The sequence below is a fragment of the Daktulosphaira vitifoliae genome, unplaced genomic scaffold (assembly GCF_025091365.1).
Source record: "Daktulosphaira vitifoliae isolate Bord-2020 unplaced genomic scaffold, ASM2509136v1 Scaffold_3, whole genome shotgun sequence".
Classification (NCBI taxonomy): Eukaryota; Metazoa; Arthropoda; class Insecta; order Hemiptera; family Phylloxeridae; genus Daktulosphaira; species Daktulosphaira vitifoliae.
The window spans coordinates 27,965,108-27,992,099 of NW_026099574.1; the positions used below are offsets into that span (position 1 = coordinate 27,965,108).

The window sequence follows — 26,992 nt, forward strand, 5'->3', positions numbered from 1 at the left end:
GGAGTGTTAAGTGTTCAATGGTCAATGGTACTTCACATGTAGAGCAATACGGTTGTTCCTCTTTGTTGAAAATGTGTGAGTGTGTGAGTCTTGTATGCCCTATTCTGACTTTGGTGATAAGGGTATCTACTACGCGAGCTGGGTTGATAGGCGAACGCCATTTATGGACAGTTTTTTTAATGTTTTTTAATTTGTTATTGGTAGTACCATCCCATTGGGTTTGCCACTGTTGGACGGAAATTCGGTTGATTATTTTTAAAATATCTTTATATGGTAGTGACATTATTTTTGATGAGAAAGTAGAAGATATGGCTTGGTTAGCCAATGTGTCAACTTTTTCATTACCATTGATTCCAATATGTGATGGGACCCACATAAATTCAAAAATTTTATCAGAGTTATTAATGATGTTGCATATTTGGAGGGATAGTTCATTTGACGGGTTATTTGATGATAATGAAGTCAGGGCACTGTAGGAGTCACTTATGATTAGTACTTTATTCATCAGGGAGGATTCAGTGTAGGTAATTGCTTCTTTAATAGCAAAGATTTCAGCCGTGAAAATGCTTGCATCTGAGGGTAGTTTGTAAAGTCTATTTATATTGCCTGAAATGAATGCGCATCCTGTGCCATTTGTATTTTTGGAGGCATCAGTATAAATTAATTCATAGTCGTGAAAGTCGGATTTTATATTTTCAATAATAATAACTTATTATATACATTAATAAATGATAATATATACACTATTCTAACTATTTACATTATTATTATTTTTTTTTTTTAACTAAGAATAAAGGAGAGAAAGTAACAATAATAATAATAAATAATAAGATAGCAACTAAGTTAAAAGGTCGTGTGGACGTCCTCGCTTGAGGCGTCTTACAGAAGGTGGAGCAGTTAAATGATAATATTTTGCACTGTCAGCCAAGTGCATTTGGTTGAAAAAATTGGTCGCTAGTATCTTAATATAGTCAGAAATATATGGTAGCTGGAAGTTTTTATTTTTAAAATTATTGATTTGTCAATTAAAAAAAATAAAACAACTAGAATTTCAGTTAAAAACAAATTTTATTTGTTACATTATTTGTACACATAGAATTACATATTTCCTCAGTATTCAGTACAAACTAAAATATATTATATAGGATCTTAAGATATAATGAAGACAATAATTTGTGTAAAAAAATGTATACTAATTACATAAAAAAAAAGTCTATCACAGTCATTTTGTTTTTCATTTAATATAAAAACACATAGGCTCGATTAGTTTTGTACAATATTTTATGTTCAATGTGTAATTTAACAACGCGATCTACTTGTAAAATCTTCACTATTACTACAAACAACGAAATATCTTACTGATTTCGTCAGTGTCTTATTCGTTTAAAAGTGAGATCGTGCCAAAGACGTTTAGACGCAGTCGATTACATGCCGGACCCACATGCTCGGTCAATGTTGATTGGTACCACCCTTTCCATAAGACACTCAATGCTTGTACTTTGTTCGTCAGATAGACTAGAAGTTGACGAAGTTTCGCCTACGTTACTTCTGCTATCATTGCCCGTAAATCCAGCGTCACTCATATTTCTACCTTTCTTGCTAATCTCTACCAGCACAGTAGAGTAATCAGGGGGTGGTGGCAATGTCGCAGATTGTCGACGAACAACATCTTCAAAAGGTGGAGGTGAAGAATGAACCTCTGTAGCTGGAGGAGCTGAAGGTACATGTGAAGATGTTTGTCCACGGGTAAGTTGTGATTGTGGTGATGATTGATGGTTACTGTTAGACGCTAATGCTTCAATGTTCGTTGCAGAAGTAGATGATTCTCCCTGAACGGCCTGACTATTTTGATTTCCTAAAACATGGGCTATCCTTCTTACACTTCTCCGAATACTTTGTCGTAACATTTTGGCAATTCTATAAATAAAATTTCATTGATGTGGTGAGTTATAACACCAGAATGTGAAAAGTTATGTATGCAATGAAATAACTTTGTAAAATGTGAAATAGAAATAGTAATTTGTATTAGATAAATAGAATAAACATGATAGTAAAATGTGAAGGGTTAAAAGAAACCAGTAAGTGCAGTTAAAAGGTAACCATAAGTGTCATTATGCATTACGATTTTGTTAATTATACAAAATGTATAACGATATAAAATATTAATTATTAAAATACAATAAAATCTAAAATAGTATTTAGCTAATGAAACAGAAGTCTTAAGTAAAAGCCTATTAACTAAAAAAAAAAGACAACAAATTATATACAAAATATATCTTTGTACAATTGATTTTTTTTTTGAAGTATAAAATGTGGCGTGTTATTCATATTAGTACGTTGAAGAAACATGCACTACGCTACTTCTTTTTCGTTAACCATAATTAATTCAGATAATCTTATTGACCTTGCTCCGGTGGCCGTAGAGTATGATGGGGGAGGAGTATATTTTGGTGGAGGATCATCAATCGGCACTGCTGTCGATCTATTAGTTCCGTGTTCTGTTGAACCCTCGCCGTTCTCTCCAACTCTCCTGTTTTCAATCACTGGTCGATACAACATTTGTATTCTCTGTAACACAATAAATATTAAAGTTAATTAAAATTCTTAAAAAAATGACCTTTTTCAAATAAACTCACATCGAATAAGTCTGGTGGTCCCGTAACTAAATACCGACAACTTTGTACAATACCGGCAAACGGTACGATCAGCAAAGGTATGATCTGCAAAAGGCACCCAAATTCTCTACTAGACAAAGACCAATACGATAAATGTGTCGTATTTTTCCAATTGTATAACCAGCGGTATCCTCCGTTTTTGAACACTGAAGTACTCAAGAGCTATAGGAAAAAGAACAATTAGTTAATCATCGTTTTAATGTAAATATTATGTACAATAAAGTTAAATTGTTTATAGATATTACTTACAATCAATGCAACAGGTACTATAATATTCCAATCGAAGGATAACAAAGGTGCCAACCATACTTGCAAATGTTGATTAGCTTGAGAAAAAAGAGTTGCCACGACGGTTTCTCCACTATAAGGTCTACCTCGAACCATAAATAATGCTCCAATTTCAAGCAAGTACAATATCATCATCCACCAACCACAACCAACACAGAAATCCATTAGGTATACAATAAATATTCCTAACTGGTATCATCAGAATATTAGTGTTTTATTTATTCAGATAAAGTAAACATTAAAAAGTAAAACCATAGGTGCAATTTGAGCAAAATGTTTTATAAGTCTAATTAAAATTTCTTGCCACTTTAAAAATATTTCTACATAAAAATATATGTAATTTTCATAATTTATGGAAGAGCTAAGTCTCCAATACTTCCTCAGATTGTGCCTATGAATAAAACTTACCTCAGTTGCCATAAATAGACCAATAGAGAAAGCTGCAGCACATGCCATAAATGTGATTGTGGTGCGCCATTTGCGCAATTTGAACGGATGCAAAGATACTACTCCACTGACTACGCAATGCCATATAGCTATCTATAATTAACATTAATCATAATTAACAAATTTTAAATTTTAGAGTTAACAATTAAAGATCTAATAGAAGGATTATCTTTAGAGTAACTGTTACCCATAAATTGAATTAAAATATTAACGTAGTGTAAAAATCAAGGAAAATTTTCTCTATCCTCCTATTAATTATCAATAAAAGTATACAAAACTAATTATCCGTGTACCTGTTGCCCGATACCGAACATGATCATAACAAAGTAGAATAAAACCGACCAAAAAGGAGATATGGTTTTGGCGCCAACCAAAGCAAAAGTTGCTGGGAATAGTTCAGTAGCCAACCGCATTGCTTGGTAACCGCTCTCTTGTGGCATTCCGGGTACACTGGTTTTCATTGTCCTTTCACCCAAAAGTAAGCTACTATGTTGCATCCATCGAACTGGTGTCAAGTGCTTTTTAGCTTGAGACGAATCTTGCTTGAACATAAATATATAGGAACTCTCACGCTCTGAAATAACAATTAATTTAATATAATAATCATTATTTAAAGGTAAAATCACAAATAAGGTAATTATAACTAATAATAATTATTACCAAATGAACTAGGAAGATATACATAGCCATAAGCTTCTATAAGCTGTACGCAAGTATTAGCCAAAAATGCGGCTAATATAAGTACTGCAATGGTAAGAATGACTACTAGTGAAGCGTCTCTATGAAGCAAATGTTTAGGTCGATTGTGTGATGTGATTTGCATTGCACAAGCACCTAATATGCCCCACGTAAGGAAAACTTCTGTGAATGCTGCAACCCAACTCTAAAATAAACAAAATACATTACATAACAATATTGTCAGAAGTACAGATACTGTAGTGCAACCAAATTGAACTAAAAAAAGGTCAAAGATTTTTACTTTATCTATTAAAACACCGCCCTTAAGTAATTTTTAAAGGCATAAAAATAAAAATAATTTCATATTGATTATATTTTAACGTATAGAGATGATATAAAAAAAAAAAAAGAAAGTAAGATCCATTTTTAAATTTCTACAATAAAAAAAAATCGATTACATTAGATAAAAGATTATTGAAATAACAGTTATAGATTTAAATAGAATCCAAAATATTCAATAATAAGGGAAACACACAATTTTTGAATATTATCTATAACAAACATTTAATTTCAGCAGCACTAATACATTGCTGTTACAGAAAATTATTAAATAAAAATTTAGCATACTACAATTGAATACTGTAATTTTAATGACGTACACAAATCGTACAATTACCTTAGTGTTAAGGAAAAATTCGCTCCAATCAGTTTCAGGAAAAATATCTTGATGTTGAAATCCAATCATTGGCGCTATACCTAACATCTTCGTGCACAACATGAACATTCCAAATATTGGAACCAGCGAAAACAAGCACACCACTTTGCTGTAGGATTTTAGGCCTATGAAATAAAAAAAAACTTCCATAGTAATAAAGACTGGACGATTAGTAGTAAAGCTAAATTCATTAAATTAGCTGATATCCTACCTTTGCTCAAGCAAATGAAAACAATAGCCCAGACAATTGTTAAGTTTATGACTACTGATAATTTCAACGAATTGTCGTTCATTTCAAGTTTTTCTACATATTTCCTTTGTAAAACTATGCCATTAAAGTAACCTGGTACCGTTTCTTCTATGTTGTAGCTGACGTTATACGAATACATCCCTGGCACGCTGTCTATAAAAAAATGTTTAGATACGTTAATTATAGGTATCATGGCGATAATAACTTTATCCTGCAGCGTTTTAGTTACCTTCTTTATATTCGTCGATAGATTCTGCCCAACGATAAATGTCTTGTTTCGTGATGAATGAATCACGGAAATACGTAAACATCCATGATACGCCGATAACAGTGTATGTGCCGATAAATGCTTGGGCTAGTAACAAAGCTATACCAATTCCCTATAAATTATTATATAAATATTAGTTGAATAGAATTCGCTAGATTCGATGTTGGATTACCTTAAATATTGGAGAAATTCGCCACATATCCATTACACCAGCGCCTAGTAATTGACCAAGTGAACTGTGGAATGTAAACAGTGGAATGCCGACTAGCAAAGATAACACTAGGAACTGTAGTATAAAGTTGGCTAAAAAAGACAAAAATAATAGAATTATTAGAATTATTAGAATGAAATTTTTAATTAGTACACACAATTTTTGTGAACTATGAAAAATTATTATTAATCAAAATAATAATTTAATCATTTTCTGATTATAAAATTAAACAAAATTTTTTATTAAAAAATTAATAATTTTGTGCTTTAAAAATGAGTTGCTATCGTTGTAAAAATGCAGTAATTATGTCACTCATATCAAACAGATGAAATGAATGAAAATATCACTTCAACATTTGAATGAAGATGCTGATCCTGGTATTTTATAAGTATATATAAATATACCTATTATAAATAAATTTTCTTATCAAAAAAAAAAAAAAATTGAGAAACGTGTTTTATTAAATCTAGTGTTTCAAGATTAAATATTCAAATAAGTAACTTAAATTCTGATTCAAGGTAAACTATTTCGGGCACACGTTGGAAAGCCCAATATATATTAAAATTTAATATATAAAGTAAAATTTTATGATTTTACTATCAATAAAGTGTTATTTACCTCCAAATTGTACTGTAAGAATTGCGAACCGACTGATGTTGAAGGCTCCCAAAGTACAGCCGAGAGTGGCCAACACTGAACTGTAATTGTTGCTCCATTGGCCTAAAGGACTTTGGGACTCCTGTGACATTTCGTACGCTCTGCAAAAAATAAAACACAATTAATTTTAGAATATTTATAGTACTTAAGATGAATATATACAACTAATATTGTAATTATTACTTTTGAACAAGAAAAAATGAACTTCAAAAAACGAGTATCATTATCAAGGGCAATGCGATGTGGTTGATTAAAATTTTATAGCTGTACAAATCACTATTATTATTATTGCTACAAGCAGTTCATTGGCTATTAAGATAAAATACAATGGAAATTTTTTTTAATTTTTGCATATTAATATTTAAATTATTGTTATGTGTGAATCAAATCTATAAAAATAGTTTTGAATTGTATTGAAATAACTATAATTGTATTTACTGAATGTTCCAAATAATACTCATAATTTTTTATATTTATACAATCAATATTTTTAACCTAATATGTCTTTTCTTTTAAGTTATAATTTTAACACTCAAAAAAGAATAAATTGCATTTTTTAAGTAACTAGTTCAAAGAATTTACTGGACCCTATTGCCTAGTATTTGTTTTATTTTTCATAATATTTTTATGATAAAAGAGAATTGTTGTTAAAATAAGAGAAAAATTTTCTTACGTATATCATCACCAAAAAAAATTCTAGATTTTCTATGGCAATATTATATAAAAAAAATATTTTTTTTCATTACCATATTTAGCATAAAATGATTTATAAAACTTATTATAATTTGATCAACTTTAAAATCAAACGAAAATAATTTGACGTATGAATACAATTTCAGTACACTAGTTGCGTTATTAAAACTAAGTCTGTATAAGAATAATCAAAGATTTTTCTTTATTAATGATTATAAAAAATTTCAATCATTATAGTTTAAATAATGTATTGAATATATTAAACAAGGACAGCAATGCCAATAGGTTAAATTCTGAAAAGTTATGTATTTTCATTACAATGCGAACTAGATAATCAATTTTGCAACTAAAAGTTTTTACACTCAAGCTAACTTTTATTATAAAAGCAATTGTCTATTTTTGCAATACATGATTGAGTTGCAAAAGATCGTAGATTTCAATGTTTAACTCTGATTTTAAATTTTCAAAAATTTCAATATTATTTACATGAATAAAAGTATTATAATTTATTAATTATCCTTTTTACGATTGAATGCATCCAATTGTCTTCATATAAATTCAAATGTGTTCCAGTGAAAATTTTCACTTCAGCTCATAACCAAACACGTACTAAATTTCCATAGACCTACGTTAGAATAATTAACGGATACTGCACGTGGAATGTTATAATGCTAGTAAATGATCAATAGTGATACTGAGATGGAGTTACCAAGCCGTGTGCTGATCGTAAATAGATATTAGTTTAGAGATTTTTTTTGTATTCATGTTGTTGCATCTCATTTATAGTAAATTTTTTATAAAATTCATAAAGTTTTTTGTTAACCTTCTAGATTTTATAATATTTTTATTTGTTTTTAGCGATTATGTGCTGCATCTAATTTTTTTATGTTTTTTCGTTATAACAATACGCTTAATGTGGTAATAATATACGAAGTTACATTTAAATATTGTATATATTAATGACTTTTGTACCCGAGAAAAGAATTGTAAGCCACAAAAACATTTACGTGAAGTATTTGTCTAGTTGACATGAATATGAAATAAACAAATATCTAATGTCTACTTAAAAAAATACATTTCTTTAAAAATATTTTAACTCTTTTTTAAGATGTTATACAACTGCAAATCTGATGCCAAATTCACAAATTTGCATTAAAATATTTTATGGCAACCAATATGGGTTTTAGAATGAGTCAGAGTTTTAGTAAAATATCCATCGATATTAATTTTTCTTATATTTTTAGTATGTACTTAAGTCTCGCGTTACGCCAACGTACCACAACTCATCTTGTCTCCGAGACGCCCATATTAATAACTACAAGTCGCCCGCTGTACATTTTTAAAGATGCGGTATAGTATAATGTTCAATTGTGTTTCGTAGCAGTCGCCATGATATCATAAAATAATAATATAATTGTATTTACGATCACAATGAACATTTACGAAGTAGAAGAGGTCCCCAGGTTCATTGTATTGGATTATTATGCCAGGATAAATGTATATAGTTTAGTCTTAGGAAGTACTAAGAATAAGAACAGTATTATCTCATTTAACCTTCATTAATGTTGTAAAATTTGTATCAGAGTATTCAATTTATTTTTTGGAACCGATAACATTTCCTGATTAAAACAAGTTGATTATAAAATTTATCAATTATTAATTAGTAAACAAATAAAAAGTATTTTATTAGAATTAAGTGCTTTATTGTAAAAAAAAAAAAATTGTTAAACGGAAATTTATTGATCACTTTGCTTGTGTTTTACATTTTTATGTATAAAAAATTTATTTTCAATAAATTGAACTCAGCAATTTTAAAATTTCAACCATTAATCAATTCCTAATATAGCATTTCTATTAATACGATTTTATGTTGAGATAAGATTATTAAATTTAGATGCATGAGTTTTCTGAGAGACTGTTTTAAAACATGATTTTGCATTTACAAAGATTATAAAAATTTATTAATCTAATCAAGAATTATTTATTTGGGATCTATGTATTTTTATCTCAGACTAAAAGATTACGAATATATTTTAAACATAATTTCATATAATAATAAAAATGTAGTTATCGAAAATAAAATATTATAATGTGTATGTACAAGAAAAAATTGCTATGCTGCATTACATTTTTTAAAGCACAAAAAGATACTGAGTATATAAAAATATCAGAATCATGCATTGAAGAAAAACGCTTGTTAATTGCCATTAAATTCTAAGTACATTCTTTCGCATATCAAATTAGTAAAATTGAAAATGAAAACGGTATCGTCTGTTATAATATAAGTATTTTTTAATGTACTATGATATGGAAATTTGTTAACAGTTATATAATCAAAGCATTGTCAAAGTTTTTAAAGTTTACTATCATTATAAAGAAATACTGAACACATGTTTTCAATGTCAGTTATCATGGATGCTATTGTAAATACAATATTAGAAGTTTTTTTATATGTCTTGATGATATTGCGTTGTTGTTAACCATTTTCAAAAAATTGATGTCGTTAAAGTTTAATCATCACGAACATAAAGATAATAATAATAACATGTCGATTTGTATAATTGAGGATCATCGTTAATTAGTACTACAGTTAAGTCTACACAAAGAATTATTTTTCATAATTACTTTTAATTTTTATTTAAAAAATGTTATACATTTTTATCACTCTTAAGTTTTTTAATGAACAGTTCAATTTCAACACTTGTTTAGTTGCCTTTATACAATTATATTTTTTTGAGAACGGACTTCTCTAAGAAAATAATTTCCAACATCCAGTTTTCAGTAATAATTAGTATTCATAATTAATATGACAAATTTGATTAGTCAAACGTATGGGTTTCGGCCATCGTTTTTGATATAATGATATAAATTTATTCTTATTTATTTATATTTTTTTCTATAACTAAAAATGAATACTGTTAACAGATATGTACTATGGAAACATTCATGAGCTAGTAAATAAAGCTTTGTACATTATACGAAAATTTTTCTACTTTTGTTCAGAAAAATAAAAACGTTATCTGAATTAATTATACCAGTTTTGTTAAACCTGTTGTATTATTTTTAGAACCGTTTTTACCGTATTGAAAAAAAAATAAAAATGTTTACATATAAGTATTAACTGATAGTTTAAATGTTAAAAAAATAATTCGTAAATAATATAATATTGTCTGAGAGCAGTTTTTAAATTACGTGCATAATAAAAAATAAAAGGAGCGTAAAATTAATAATTTGAATTGAATGATGGAATTACATAATAATTATAAATTAAAAATATTTAAAAAAGTATTATACGTGCTTGTGAACGTTCATAAATTAATTGAGAGTTAAAGAACAAAAAATAGAAGAACTAGATCGTGAGAATCTAATTATAAAGTAAAACTATTTCAATTGCATTAAAATATGAAATTAAATAGTCACGTATCCAAGGGTTAAACATTTTGCGAATAAAAATATTCTAAATGTATATATTTTTTTATTTTCAATGCCAACGATAACAAGGGAATTAACGTTAAATATTAAAATGGTTTATTCTTAATTTGGATGCAAGAAAAATCATTGCGATAACTAAGAACTAGGACTGAGCTGCCGAAATGTGAGAATGCGTGTGAGAGCATTTTATTGTTAAAGGAAATAATTATTAAAATTACAATTTTTTATAACTCACCCATCGCCACATTCTCGTACGTCGATAATGCTTCCATAGCGGTTGGTGATGACTTCGAAACGCGGCATTTAAGTACGAATTATACAAATATATACACTCAAGTTTCCTACGCGCCCGCAATAATTTTCACGGACTGAACACTCGTCAACGTACAACCTCATCGGAACATGGTCACGACTCTAATGGGAACTGCCGGCGGTGACTGAGACCGGCGCAATGTCCAGTTATACGTTGTTTCAGGACCGAGGGAACTCAGTACAGCGAGAAGAACGCGCGAAAATCCACCTGTGTCGTACTATTTAAAAAAACAATTATAATTAAGTTTCATATTTCATGAACGAGTAACAATTTTTTTATTGTCAAGGGCGACCAGTGCTACATTGTATGCTGCGCATGCGGCGTGTACAGACAAATCATCTTGTGGATTTCCCTAAGATAGTTGTACATTATTAAAACACTATTGTTTTATTGTGATTTAATTTTTGCGTTCATTTATTTATTAAGATATTTTTTGGGTCTTTGAATAAAGTTGTTCTTCTAAAACAAACAGAAGCAAATCATTTTTTTTAGTAACGACGGCCAATTCTCTTAAGCGGTCATGGTAGACGAATCAGACGGTCGTTTTGTGTCAGTTCGGTCTATGAACTAAGTTTTCTCGTCAGTTGACCTAGAAAGGACTGGTCACGACCATAAAAATTCAGCCGTCTAGTTAACCATCGATGAATTCCCTCCTCGCCTGTGCAGATTTTGGACGCATCCATTCGAATAGCACTAATGTAAATAGGTACATCATGTATATGTACGAAGATCATTATCATTTTAGGCGGCAAGCGGATGCAGCTCTCGATTATATGGACACATAATATAACCAAATACAGAGCTACACAATAAAACGATTTCCATATTTTTCGACTTCCTAATTGAGCGCTGCGACCTACTTAAAACGGAACCAACAGGTTTTATATTCGAGAAAAAAATGATTAGTAGTTAGATAAAAAATCAAATAAAATTGAAATGCCCTTAAACTATCATTATTTACAAAACCTAGGCTCTTGGTTCAATGAATTGCACATGCCGTGTAAATGATCGATACGAGTGTAAAATATTTGGCGGTCAAACAAAATTTGAAACGGTGTATGAGTTTACTGAATAACAATGACAAAACGAAGGTAATCAGATGGCTTGCCGTGTTGGATGAAGAGTTTTTCATAAATATATATTTTATGGATGTTAAATAATACAACAAGACCGTTATGGCCAAATATTCGAATAAGAGCAAGTAGTGTAACGAGTTAGAATTCATTAATATTTATAGCAGTAATTATTATATGTGTGGTAAGGCGAGCAGTATAAAAAGGAAAAATAACTCTGGGAAATCGCTAGAACGAAATCGTAGCTTGAATACTTGTTGGCAAAAAAGTTTAACAAAAAAACGTAATCAAGCGAATCACTGGCGATATGTCCAAGTATTAAGTGCGGCCTTACGCTGCGTTAAATCTCGTCATGTTAAATTTTATGGACCACGTTAATAATTAATGTAAGACGATTAAAGGGTGGGGAGTAAATTTTTGTATTACGAGATAATCGCTAGATTTTTAACTACACTGTTGTTTTGTACTCATCGCGTGGCGACCGCCAAACAGTTATGACAATATTACGCGGTGGTGGTATAATGTTAATTAACGAGCAGCATTCACGTCACGTGCCACACACTGTCACAGTACGGCGTTTCTTCTTATTGTCACCGACCGTTCGATATATTTCGGGCGTTGTTTTGTTAATAAGACCGTATTAGCGCGTTAAGATTCCTAACCAAAGTCAAGAGACATACTAAAACCCGCGACACTGCCATGTTTTTGGTGTATTCGCGCACAGAATTTCGTCGTCGTCTCGCCACGGGAATATTAATGGACAGTATCGGAGAATATAGATGAAGTAGGAGCGGATATGTGTAGGAGGAAACAGCGACGGCACGTACCGTATGGCTTTAACGCGTGTGTAGTATAATGATGATGATATCAAATGACAATACTTTTTCAAACAGAGAAAGCGCCGAGAGGACGACATTTTCGCCCGACGCATTATTGTGTGCAATCCTAGGAAATAGTGAAAATCTGGTCGGTAATTCCAAATGGGCGAAAGTGTCGTCGGTTATTGTCGCGGTGTTCTATACATCCGCCGCGTTTTCCTGTCAGACCATTAGTTTATTCGACCTCAGCCCATTAACATACAATGCACATGTTTATACGCATTGTACCGAATGAAAACTGTAATTATGAATAAATTGAAAAGAGGAGGAAAAATAAAATTCCAGCGTAATAATATATTATACAATATTTGAAAAACAAAAAAAGCTAACTTTTTCGAATGAAAAAAAAAGTAAAACACCGACTAGATGGCCTTAGATATATGACGTCCGGACGTTAACGTAACCACTCATTTCTATATATACGCGAGTGATGATGTGATTTTAACGATAATTATCAGAAGCTCGGAGGGTGGCCGGCCGTTGGTTAAAAGAAAACACATGTTTAAGAGCGCGCGCACACACGAGCATACACAAACCTTTCGGTAACAAATGGTTTATATTGTAGCCATGGTCGTTCTTAAGTTGATTATTTATAAATTTGCTGTAAATGTACTCGATGAACAAAACTGCGCAGTGTAAACGTATGAATGATTTCCTAAAAAAATTTCACTGACAGGTGTTGTATAGAATGCCGAAAAGCACTGCACACTCGCGAACATAAGACACGCGTATACACACAGACAACCGGTAAGCTTCACTGACGAACCACGTCTGACCCAATGTAGTTGCGGTTGCCGGTAACACAACGTTGAACCGACACAAAAAGAGAGAGGCCATCAAAATCGCCTGTGATAGTTCCGTTAGACCTGAGGAAATGCCGCCTCCTTTTTTACCGTATTGCCCGTCCGGGTTATAACAATTCAAGTACTCGTGAAGGGCACGGTATTCTCCGACAGCGGAACTGGTTTCCTTCTTCTCGGTGAACTAGATTTGCAGTTCACTAAATTTAACAGATTTTGTTTAAAACTTTTTTAAGTCGTTTACCCCAAAGGTTTCTATATGAAATCTTGACGAAATACACGAACAATATATTTTTTCTAATAATCCCGAGTTCCTTTATACATGTTTTTACACATTTTTATTCGGACTATCGTTTAGTGGGGTAAAATTAAGTCAAAAATAACATTTCCAAATTCTTTATTTGTTTACACTTACGTAAATTATGTTCGTTCTTTTAATATAAAATGACAAATAATAAATATATCTCGACTCAAATAAAAAAATGAAAGGTGAAAATAATGATATAATGACCCAAGTTTTATTTAGAAAACTGTTTTTTAATTTTTTGATGTTATAAAAAGAATGTGCATACCTATGTCCGCTTGAATATAGTAAATTTTGTACCGTCTTACTTAATTAAACAGATTATAGAAACCTTGAAGTGAAAGTACAGCTGTAATCGCATATTATAATAACTATATTATAGTTTCTCATTTCTATAAACAAAACGAGTATCCGTCACATTATGTTATGTTTTATTCTCATTAACGTACTAACTGGCTAATGAATGACTTTGAAAAATGGTGAAGATAAATTATAATAATTGCTGTAAAAAGTAACATTACAACTTTTACCGCGGAAGAAAAACTTGTGTTTTTATCAGTGACAATCGTTGAGTCGTGCGTTGACTAAACTTGTGAGATGGTTTTTAAAAGCGTGTGTTATTGATTTAGACATTACTACAACAACGCAGGTCATTTTTATTGTTATACTACTATAAAACCGTACTTAATATATATTTTTATTTGATCTCCGTGTCTACTTTTTTTTATAGACCAAACGATTTCTGGTTTCGAACAGGATATAACACAACTGCGATAAAACCATCATAAGACCCACTTTTTAGGAAAGCCATTGTTTAAATAGAATATTTAAATAAATGAAAAATTAGAGGATTAACACAATGAAATAAAGTAAAGCGTGCGAGTGAACCTGATACCGCATTAAGCTAACCCAATTACATTTGAAGTGTGGCTATCGTGACCATATGACCGAGCGATGGGAACTGCGCGGTACAAAAGAACTTCACGACCGAAAAATAATAATTCGGTCATAGAACAATAGGTCTGAACGATCATGATATACTCATTGTCTTTTTTTGTTTCAACTGCTATATAATATTTGTAATCAAAATAGTATCTATAAATACAAACGCAAAATAATAGCTGTGGGGCCATAAGAGGAACTTTAGAAATACTGATTCACATTTTATGATAGACACTGTCGATAGCCTTCTTATTATAACTATTTAGAATTAAATAATTATGCATAATTTATAATTACCGATAACAGCGCAGTTCATGACTAAAATTGCTTTATTTAATTTAAGATAACATTAATTGATCTCCTTTGTTATACCAAAATAAATAACAACAATAAATTATAGTATCACAAGCAAGGGCACACACAAATTACTTGAAAATAATTGACACGGTCGTTCTTCGAGTGTTACTCTAAGTCAATAGTACTAATAAATCATATCAGCTCTATGAGAGGATTGAGCTGACCGACTTCTGTCAACGGAATGGCCGCCAAATCTATACAGATATTTAGAGCACAAAAGATTGTAATTTGCCTCTAGGCGGACCATGTGAAATTTTCTATGTAAAATTAGTTTTCGTAGTTTTTAGTCACAATGTTTTTACTTTGAAGAATCGTTCCTTCAGCTTAAACTCAAGTCACGTTCAAAAATTCATAAAACTAATATACTTCAGATTTATTAACAAATATAATGATAAATATCTAATACATACATATATAGTAATGTGTATAAAAATTTTTTTTTTTGCTAGTTACTTCTTAGTAGAAAATTTTATACGAATTTTTACGAATGAAATCTTTCTTAGAGAATGATGTACTCGATTGAATTTTGTAACATTATCATTTACTTTTTGATGTTTTGTGGGACGCAAACAGAGTATTACATGTGGTGTCCATATGTGTTTTGAATGCACGTTTCTAAACGTATACAAACAAATGCAAATGGTTCAAATAAAAAGAGGTACTTAATAAACTACTACTAGGTCTGTATGCTATAAACATATACGGTAATTGTTTCAATCACTGATTTTATCTAGGCGTTCCTTATTTTTTTTGTAATTACATGTGTTAGAATATTTGTAAAATTAAATAACCCATTTAGCGTTAGTTATTACATTGAGTTGTTGTACGGTGATTTTTATGAAAACTTGACGTTATTAATTAATTATATAGGTCTAAATTATTTTAATGAATTACTTTATTATATTTATATATGACTATTGAATCTTTTAAAAAGTAAATCATTCACTATAGACTAAAGTTTAAGTTCAGCTATAGGTAAAAATTTTCAATGAACTATTAATGATTAAAATTTCAGTGAAAGTTTCAAAACGGGTGCTAAAAGACGAGGACGAAAGGTCAAACAATATGTATTATAAGTTATTAGACAAGAACTATAACACCGAAAATTGGTCGAAGACTATAAAAAGTACGAGTGATAGCCAAAACTGTAATTGGTCACATTTCAAATAGTCTACAAGATTGAATGAATTTTATGTACATAATTTTAAAATCAAATACTTATTTTTCTTTTTGACTTTAGCTAGTTATTTACAGTTTCGGTCATAATTACTGCTTTTTTTGTTCTCTATTGATGTAAACAAACAGTTTTTTGAACATATCGGAAGAAAGCGTCAACACGTTGTATTATGCTGTAATGTAATGTCGGCGAATCGCTGCTTCTTTGTTCTGCCCCTCAATGTATAGTTATAGAAATCGCTTTGAAAACTGAAAGTGCGTAGTACAATAATGCACTGGTAATGGCGTCATATATATATTATTTAATCATATACACGTGTGCAAGCAAAGAGTAACATAAATATTCCACGAAAGAGCCACACTTTTCATCACTAATAACGCAATAGATATTTTATTTTTTAATGACTTTTTTGAAGATATTCGAAAAATTACGAACTAAAAACTAAAAAAAAAACAACAACTATATGTTAAATATGCTTTAAAAGGCTTCATACTTTTATTACTATTGCTATGAAATAGATTAGTAACTCACATGGCATTTTCCTAACAAGCGAAAAAAAAACATGCAACTACATAAACTACGACCCCTAATGGTGTTTAACCATTAAAAAATTGAAAAATTAATACTACTTAAATAAGAAAACATAAAGTTCTCTTAACTATTATTATTTTAGAAGAAATCTAGCAGTCAACGATAAATCAATCACCTGTACTACGATAGACCTTGAGGTTTTATTTAATAACTGTTTGTAATACAATGTAACTTTACGTAAAGATAATGCAATCTCACAACAGTCAAGTTCAAGATGATTTCTATAGTTTGTTTGTCAATTATTTAACCGAATAATTATTTATGCAGAATGTATTCATTTTTTTCAAACTATATTATACTGACAGAGTGATTTTGTCCTGGAGTAGTCATAAAAGTTATTATAAAACTGAATTTGTTTAAATAATTTGTTAAAGTCTCTTTGAAATGATTAAATGATCATAATCATAGCGCGCGCAGAAATTTGCAGATGTTCATCACATAGGTAATCGATTGCATAAATAAATCTGGTTTATTAATCGTTTTATTGTTCTTGTTGTTGAAGTTGGCGTGGCCAGACGCTCGTAGTGGTCGTTTTCTCTCGGTTCGCACGGTATTTTCCTATACCGATAGATATTTTTCATTCAATCTTTCCGCCGCAACGTATTCCTCTATCCTCATCCATTGTGCTCATTCGTCTCGGTTGCGGTGGTTTCTTCCGTCGTAGTAAATTCTGCAGTCTCTCCGACCGTATCGCCGGAAAGTATATTCCTACTGTATGACTTCACCATTACCGACAACAATATCGAAAGACTTCATATTAGCTGCTCTTTTGTTATACCGCACAGGTCGACACTCTTTTCAGTTCGTCTAGCACACCGTGAAATATTCACAGCCAACGTCTTGGTACTGTTTGGTTGTAAACATTGTGTCATATAAATTTGCACGCATACAGATAATGTGCACGTTATATGAACTTGTAGATAGAACTTAAATGACGAGATGAGTAATTAAAATATAAAGTACACTTTCCGGGATGTGTTTCACTCTCATAAGCAATTAGTCCTTAGTACTGACTAAGGACGCCATAGATCGAATTGTGTACAAAATTTTACCCATTACTAATGCATTACTGGTTTTTATTTGTCGCTGAACAAAGTGAACCACTTTGTTCATGATCACTATGAAATATTCATTAAAATATATTTTAACATTGTATTATACACTAATATAAAAATTCGATTTATACTTTCTCCAAACTTCAAAAATCGACACAGTAGTCACCAGTGACGATGTAACGAAACCAAAATCGTGTTCGTACAAAAATTAGTTATCAAAGTATTTGTACAGATCAAATGATGCTGTAATGCACATTCATTAGTCTCGAAACCTCTAACACTGTACGATTTGAGGTTTTTTTTCATCGACCGTAGTCAAAAATAAAATTCACGACATCAATTTGCTGATATCCTAAACTCTGACCCTTTGTTTTGTTTGGTAATGGTTATGACATTAATAAAGTTTATAGAAGTCATGACTTCTTGATAGGCAACGCCCTTATTCGTGGAACGAGACGAATAGTATTTTTTAACCGACTAAAAAAAAAAAAAAACCCAACCGACATCACAAAACTATGTCCACAATTTTTTTATACCTGTTTTAGCACCAAAATTATTATCGGTTCGACGTTGGCGGACTTGTAAATAACTTAAATATTTGTTAACAAAGTAGTATAAATTTGGTTAGTGCCATCTTTGGTGTGAGGGTCCAAACACACCTACACAAAATGTAAAAAAACGCCTACACAAAGTTTAAATAATGTAGGTGTTTTTATTATGACTTTAGTTTAATTATATCTCTTAATGTATAGATAAGATAAAAGTTATATACACAATTTTCTTATATTTCTGTTTTATACCTATCCCGCTTGATGGCAACGACTTTGATGACCATGAAAAATATTCCACGAGGAAGCCTAACTACAGTTCTTAATACGAGTTATTCTGGTTAAAAATATATAAGTACTATTAAAAATATGAATTACATATTATTATTATTTAAAATATTTTCATAGCGTATTATTTTTTTATTTTTACCACTATTGTGTGATGAATTTATCAAAATAATCTACGCGTTATATGTTTTTAAGTAATTTTCTAGCAAAAAAATATATATATATATATATATATATATGATTTCTAATCTAATACTTTATTACTACAATTATTAAAACATTGATAAACGCCATATTTTTATGTAAATAATTATGTGAAGGAGTTAAATTGTAATGAATATTATAAATTATTAATAGACTATCAATATATTATACAATGTAACACCTAATAGTATTTCTTAATAATATAATCCTCAAATATTAATTTTTAGTTCGTAGCGTTTATTTAATAACCTTGGTGTTTTATTGTAGTAAGTAAATGATCATTTTCTAAGTTGAAATTAAAATCAATGAGAGATTCATTGATAATAATAGCAATAATAATTAGAAAACTTAAAAATGACGAATTAAAATTAGAAGACCTATAAATAAAACTTTAAACATGTCTATTCTACAATAGTTCATTTACAATTTATTAAGGAACTATAGTCATTATATTTGTTAGGAATTTTTATCGACTGGATATGGGAAGTAAATGTAATTTTTTATTCAGTATATTTTACAATTTAATGACTATAGAGTCATTGTATACATATATTTTGAATAAATTTTTAACTTTTTAAATATGTGTATGTACTCGAAAAATTCTAATCACGTAAAAAAACACATAAATTAATAAAATTGTGCACTAAAAACATTAATTTAAATGAGATTAATTTAAATAAGATTAACTATAATTAATTTAATTGAGTAATAAGGACTAAGCGTTAAAAAATTTCTGAAAAAAAAATACATTCTGAAACCGTATAACTCTAAAATGTTATTGATATGTATATTTTGTTTTAATTTTTTACTAAAAAAAAAAATTGTTATCCATTATAGAAAAAAAGTCGTTTATAGATTTTATAGTCAATAAAAGTAATGGTATTGGTCACGTTATATTGTCGTTGAGTTTAGAATTAAAAAAAAGCACGCACATGCATACAATAGAAGTCTTAAAGCAAATTGATTATATTAATCGCACTTCAAATTAGATCCAAGAAAATTGAGAATTTCAAAAAAAATTAAACTTTACATATAAGTACTGTCTGGTCTACTGAAAAATAATGACTCTATTGATACGAAAACAATACTACGATTAGCTTTAGTGATAATTAGTCTTTTGTTTAAGTTGTATTTAGATATTCCGTGATCGGAAATAACGCCCTCAACAATAATAATTTTACCATCGAGAGAAAGTGCTGTCAAATAAATAATTTTCACTTTCCTAGTACACTGACAATTTTATTAGTTACCTATCGAATTAGTTGACTGTTGTAACGATCGACTTAACTCTTTAACAGCTTGCCCCTTAGCAATAGGCAACATAATCACCATTGATGTTTTTTAGCTTAATGTCGCGTTAAGTAATAGGAGTTGGTTTAATTGAAATTTTTGCAACAAGTTTTCATATAAAGATCTCAGTTCGGCAATAAGACTAGAACAATATTTTTAATGAACCATGTTTTTTTAAATAAACGAATAATGTTTATAATCGATTGTTGTTTATTTTGTGTCAGGTATACAATTGTAAAACGATTTGAAAAATAAGTGAATCTTCAGCCACAGTCATTGATCATAAACAGCATAACGGTATTCACACGACACTGTATAAATAATCGGTTTTCAACGTCAATTCGTCCACGAATCCGGTCGACAGTAATAATAATAAAAGTGTTGCCAGCATTATAATAATTTTATGGTACACTAACTGTCGAGTTAAAAGTGATTTAGTTGGGCGAGAGAACACAAATGTATTTTTATCTAATAATATTATTAAAATTATTGAAGTTTATTCAACTCTCGCATTTCACTTGAATCATTTTAAACAATTTCTGTAATAATTTTATGAAGAAAAGTCCGGTGAAACAATTTTAAATCACCTGGCATATTTTTTTTTCGTGACCGATTTTAATGACTGGCAGTTTTTATCATCCGAGTGAACCCATTTTATTTTGTCGATAACGGTAGGTGATCGACATCTAAAAAAAAAAAAACTGATGTCTTTACGAAGTTGATTCTGATATTATTTCGCTGTTATTATAGTTTGTGTGATTTATTCATTGGTTTTTTTAACAAGTTTCTTGTCCAGTTCGTTATATGAAGCAAAAGACTTGGTAGTTGCAGACTAATGGCTGTTAATGTATCCGTTATGTAGAGAAACTTTTAATGGGTATATTTTGGACCAGCCATGAAAATTCCACGAGATAAATGACATACTGGATGGTTGTAACGACCATAGCCGGTCCTTGACATTATTGGTAAATCATCGATTTTTGACAACTCGGTCATGTGTGGGTTTTGTACGGCTGTCGCACTTGACCGAGCGTAACAACCTACTACATCATGACTTAATAGTTATGGTCGGAAGAAAAATAAAGACAACAAGATGACACTGTAAGATATGTATCGCCACTTATGTGTGATTCTGCAAATACGCCATTTTTCCCCTCTTTGTCGATAACTGCTGATGTTACGTTTTAAACACCAAAAATGTCACACATTTAAATAGGTTTTATGGGACGTTTTAAACGTCTTAAATTGTTTATTTAAACAGATTTAAAAAAAAACAAATATTTTTAACAAACCCGGCTCACGCACAAAATTCGCCTAAGAGTTCATGTACTGTTACGGTTGGTTTAATTCCAACTTCTGATGTACAAGAAATTGGATTCGGTGATTAAATGTCAAGATGCACAAAATAAAATAAATGATAGTTTTTGCCGAAAAATCTCTCTAGCAGTCCATGTCGTCTACAGTTTTGATGTGTTCGAAAAACCTATCGAGTTCAAGTTTGCGCTTTATTACCAGTGTAGGTTGTGGAGAATTCACGAGGTCAGATCTTTACAAAAGTCCTCCATACGCAATACGATACTGTAGTTTGGCACGACGTCTGTTAAGTCATCTCGGATACGGATGAAAATCACGCAACATTGTCCGTGCACCAAGGATATGCCCACGGTCCAATGACTTCTTTACGCCAGTTCATCCTCAACGACAGTTGCTTCTGTTGGTTTTCCCCCCGACCCACACATTACAAAGCGCAGTGACCACCTACACGTTGACATTCATAATAAAACTATTATTTTTGTTAATCTACGCTGTTCTATATCGATGGTCAGATCAAAACAAATGTACAAACAGCGTGCGCCGAATGTTGAAAAATATCAAAATTGGTCCAAAGTTTCACTTTAATTGAATGGACACACGCTGGGAGTACAGATTAGTTTCTTGTTTACCCGAAGTATTATTAAAGAAGTCTTTCTATGAGAGCCAGTAAAAACACATCGTAAAGACTTAACAATACAATTATAAGTGCACTCGATCGCAATTCACGAGGGGATGGGTCTATTGAGTAATATCAATTTGTCACACGCACGTATTATGAGAGCATCTGTTTTATTGTACCATAGTTAAATATGTTATTCTACTGATATTTGTAATGTATAATACATATTTTGAAAATAAATTGTATTGTGGTTGGTGGTAACACATTAAAAGGATTTCAACAACAACGTATCGATGTATGGAGTGCTTTTTGTGCGGCTCGAACATATCATTTCCATGTATCCATCTCTTATATTTTACAATAATAATGCACGTGTGACGCGAAATTAATTGATACTTTGAATAGTATTCACCTTGAGAGTGATCTGTATACTTTTTCGTTAAGCTACTGGATTCTGTGTTTCCAAATAAATAATACAATAAATGGATACTGTTCTCCTACAAAGGAGAATAGTATCCATTACATTAGCAGGTGACCTTAATGAAATATCAATTTGGAACCAACAAAAAAAGACAATTATCTCTAGTCGTTTATTAAAAATAAAAACAATTGTCGTCTGTATAAACAAAACTATGCAACAATACAATAACGATACACGTATGCAATTGAAAATAATCATTATTCTCTCTAGAAAAACAAATAGTTCTGTTCGATAAACAATAACTTGTAAATTTAGTGAGAAATGGTTAATAAAATTAGTTTATAGGCAAAAATTAGGAGGTCTCGGAGGAACAAAAAAATTTAGGAAGGGGAAAATTACAACTAAGAAATTGATTTAGAAGTAAAAATTTATAATTATAAAATCAATAAAACGCAAATTAATATTAAGTTTCGTGATTGATAAGTTTTTTAAAAGCACTTATTTCAAGAGTTATAGCAATTCTAAACAAAATAAACTTTTTATAAAAAATAGATTTAATTATTTATAATTTGTATCTCCAACTTAAAAGTTTATTTTTTATTAAGAAATTATTAAATGCTTCCTGAGAATTCATCGATGTATTTTGCAAACTAGTTTCATCATTGGAAATGATTAAATTATAAATCGTAAATAAAAATAATAAAAAAAAAAGAGAGATACTTCAGTTTTTGAAGTTATTTATGTACGAGTAAGAAAAAACTTATGTCTAAATGTGATATTAAAAACAAATATATTTTCAGTGTTGTGATTGAAACGAGGGCTACTGCTCATTAAATATGTCCAGCAGAGAGTCAAACACTGCAAAATAATGAAAAAAGTTTCGATTCGCATCGATCAAAACAACGAGCTACATAGTTGTTGACTGTTATGTTGTTTTTAAAAAAACATATAAATTGAATTTCAATTGATTTGCATGTTATTCGTGATCGTACTGACTATCATCATAGTGATACCAATTATGGTAATTGGTTAACTGATTGTAAAAATAATATGTAATAATGATTACCAATCCATTAAAAATCTCTATTTCAATTACAGCGATTAAAACATTTTTTTTTTAAATCGTTTAAAATCAAATAATTGAGAGAAAAATCTGTTTCCATAAAATACTTTATTGTACTTTTTTCTTATACAAAAGGTAAATTAAGAATATTTAAAAAATATCGTATAAAATGACATTTATATAGAACAGTTAGATAATTTAAACGAAGAACCATTACGGAATAAAATCCCATTTATCGTTCTATAAAACTTATTTCTGTATGCTGATAAACAATAAGTACTACTACACTTAGGAGTTGAACAAACTTTTAACTGATAAAGGGACAACACGATATTGTAGCACATAATATTTAACTTTTCGTATTTTGTTGTCACTTGGTGTTCCTTTTTTAAAGAAAAATTATAATTAATGTTTTACGAGGTGTGTCTTTATCTACTATGAATTTTTTATTAATTATATACGAAAATTTAAAATAATATGTCAATAAAAATGTTTATAATTTATGATAATCAATATGTTAATTTTCGTATCACGAAAATCCGACATAATATTGCACTATACATGACAATACCATGTGGGTCGATAGTAATGTAATCAAAACGAATTAATTCGTTTGATAAACTTTGAATTAATTTTTATGAACGTGTAAAATTGAAAAAAGTTTTTTGTTTAAAGTTAATCTTAAAATTTGATTTACGATTTTTACTAATTCAGTTGAAAAAAACACTTTTGCTCAACTATGATAAGTTGAAACGTCGTTTAGAAAAGTTAAAATCGATCTTTTTAAAACGGGATTTTTGTTGTAAATTTTGTTAGGCCGTTTTATCACAAAATCGTAAACAAGTAGTACCGCATGTTTTTTTACGTTTAAATACCATCTCCTTACCTGATCTGATGCGTGTGCTTTAAATTTCAAGTCGTGTCTAATATGATTGGGCTATTGTGAGATAACCGAACGTCGTCAACGGTTTCAGAACGACACCGAGGCCTTTGAGACGGTGTTCGCTGTACTGTCGGCAGAGATATCGGCCCATAAAACGTGCACAGAGCCGAACATGACGAGTCACCGGAAAGGCTCAGAGCCAAGCCGTACTGAAATACTAAAAAAAACGGAACAATGTAGACACTCGTTGACGAAAAAAACTGGATACGTGACGGTTCTCGAATCAGGCGAATTATCGACGAGAAAAACGACTCACCAGCACGTGAAAAAAACGCAAACACACAACGCAACCGGATCGGAACACGACGTCGACTGAACGGCACAGACACACTGCGGCGGAGGTTCAGCCGGTCCGCACGAAAAGAAACGATTACCACTGTTGTCTATGAGGTCATCGAGCGTACGCTCAACTGCACAAGTTCCGCATCGCTCTATGCCACGACTGGGTGTTGTCAACGATGAGAATTTAGATACTGTTGACAGCAATCGAAACCGATTCGGCCGAACAAAACGTCGATTATTTGTAAGACTAATTTTACTTTTCATTCGACAATAAATCGCGAAAGTAGTCGTTACAAATTCAGCAGCGATGATTTTTAATCGCAAACGTTTCATGTGCACAATAGTTTACACGAACCTGTTGTTGGGACGGCAAGAGAATTTATTCCAATCCGAACACATTCGACACAAACAAGTTATTTGAGTGTGAATCGCACATTCGGCTAAAATAGTTGAAACACATGTAACTTTGCATTTCGACCTTGAGCACTTTATAGGCTAAAAATCGAATTCATATTTACGAACTATTTATTTGAAATTCGAACACCTGTTTTAAGGTAAAACGCATACAAGACGAGCTACGCGTACTACACTGGTATTTTACTTTGTTTAGATAAATGTATCTGTTGAAATGTCGACTGTTTAACCGCCTTAGTCGATTCCGAAAAAAAATAAATAATTACTCCGACCGTGCTTTTTATAATTACCCGTCGAACGAACGAGTCTCTCCCTAAGCGGATAACAGCAAGTCGTAAAAGAGGCGACTGGGTTGTACTGCGTGGCATGTGTACTTTTTTGTCGTTACAATTTCATAGGTGCAGTTGAAAGGTTTTCTATCGATGTGTAATAATTTTATTACACGCTCGATAATGAAAATACGCCACTTGTACGTAGAAGACAACGGGTTATTTTTAAAAGCACTTTTGTCAAATCACAACATCTCATCGACATTATTGTTTGTACACATTTATGCAAACATACTTTGGGATACGTTCGAGATTCTACTCGAGGGAAACAAATAAACGTTTCGCGCTAATGAGGTTTTCAATCAAAAGGAATTGACCGAGTTAAATAAACTTCGATCGTTCCCACAGCCGTTTGACCGTGTCAGTGTTGTGTTTGTATCAACGCAGTGGACGGATGTTTGTGTCGCACGGGATATAATAACACATTTAAATATTCATTAACTGGTGTTTAGCTGCTTTAGAATTGTATTGTCGAATAAATTCATACTCGAACCATTAATTTGCACGTGCCCCGGCGACCGATAGGGGCAAAGGGCAGGTGGACCACCCCGTATTTGTTTAAAATAGTATTTTTATGCATATTTAATAACCCGCGGCAAACGCCATCTATTCGTATTGCGACCGGTGTTTTAAAATAATATTCCGTTGCCTAAAACAAAGCGGCCACGATGTGTTTACGGGCACTCGCCGCTCCAAAACTTGCACGGGTCGTGCTGCTGTGCGCAATTGTAAAACGAACATTTTACTGTTGAACACAACGACATGTTGTAAGCGACACGAACAAGTTTTACATAATTAAAAACGTTGCCGAGATAAGTCTGAACAATAGGGTTATGGTTGAACGCGTCGGCCACCTGTTTCATTTAAATATCCTCGGCAATCGGGTAAAGTGTCTGTGACACCGTCGAATAATTAGCAATATGGACTCTTAAGTAGGCTTTGTCGGTAATTAACGATTGGGCGTTGGGAAATTCGTAGGAAACTCAGCGACCTTCGACCGAGTGCTGTTTTCCAGGAAGCTTACTAGTTGATATATTTGTAAAACGCCCGCGATGAAACACTGATAAAATCCAGGAAATGGCAGTCATGTCACGATAAAAAAAGAAAAAGGGCGTATAGTTTTAAATCGAATGATACTTTTAACAATTGAAACCCGCGTACAGCAATCGTATATGGTGCATAATATTCTAGTTAAAACTAATTTCAAAAACCAAACATGTCAAAACATCATCAATCTCCATTCATGAAATTCTACACTTCTGTACATCTTCATAGCGAACTTTATAGAAACTAACCAACTACAAGCAATGCGCAGAATACTAAATAGATTACATAAATATCACCTTGCACTTGTCAAAACTATCCCTCGTATCACATTTATGAATCGGTCAAAAAATATTTTTACCGATTTAGACAATGTCTTAGTCTCGGTGGCGTATCCAATAATGACATGGTATTCCGTTCTGTCTTTTT

General features: G+C 31.0%; 1 protein-coding gene across 2 annotated transcripts in view; it reads right to left on the reverse strand.

The window, feature by feature from the left end:
* Window positions 1-1,049: 1,049 nt before the first annotated feature.
* The window catches only part of LOC126902495 (sodium-dependent transporter bedraggled), a 43,808-nt gene continuing 17,865 nt past the window's right edge, over window positions 1,050-26,992 (reverse strand). Inside the window, exons 1-14 of one of the 2 annotated variants that reach the window (XM_050679845.1) lie at window positions 13,192-13,358; window positions 10,550-10,844; window positions 6,151-6,290; window positions 5,494-5,624; window positions 5,283-5,433; window positions 5,015-5,206; window positions 4,765-4,928; window positions 4,071-4,293; window positions 3,704-3,984; window positions 3,372-3,503; window positions 2,925-3,152; window positions 2,637-2,837; window positions 2,405-2,568; window positions 1,050-1,917 (exon numbers count right to left, since the gene is read on the reverse strand). In XM_050679845.1, coding sequence (XP_050535802.1) covers window positions 1,425-1,917; window positions 2,405-2,568; window positions 2,637-2,837; window positions 2,925-3,152; window positions 3,372-3,503; window positions 3,704-3,984; window positions 4,071-4,293; window positions 4,765-4,928; window positions 5,015-5,206; window positions 5,283-5,433; window positions 5,494-5,624; window positions 6,151-6,290; window positions 10,550-10,617 — 2,568 coding nt within the window. In that variant the 5' untranslated portion in view covers window positions 10,618-10,844; window positions 13,192-13,358 and the 3' untranslated portion in view covers window positions 1,050-1,424. Of the gene's footprint in view, window positions 1,918-2,404; window positions 2,569-2,636; window positions 2,838-2,924; window positions 3,153-3,371; window positions 3,504-3,703; window positions 3,985-4,070; window positions 4,294-4,764; window positions 4,929-5,014; window positions 5,207-5,282; window positions 5,434-5,493; window positions 5,625-6,150; window positions 6,291-10,549; window positions 10,845-13,191; window positions 13,359-26,992 lie in introns of those variants that run through there. The other variant, XM_050679844.1, reaches the window with a different exon arrangement.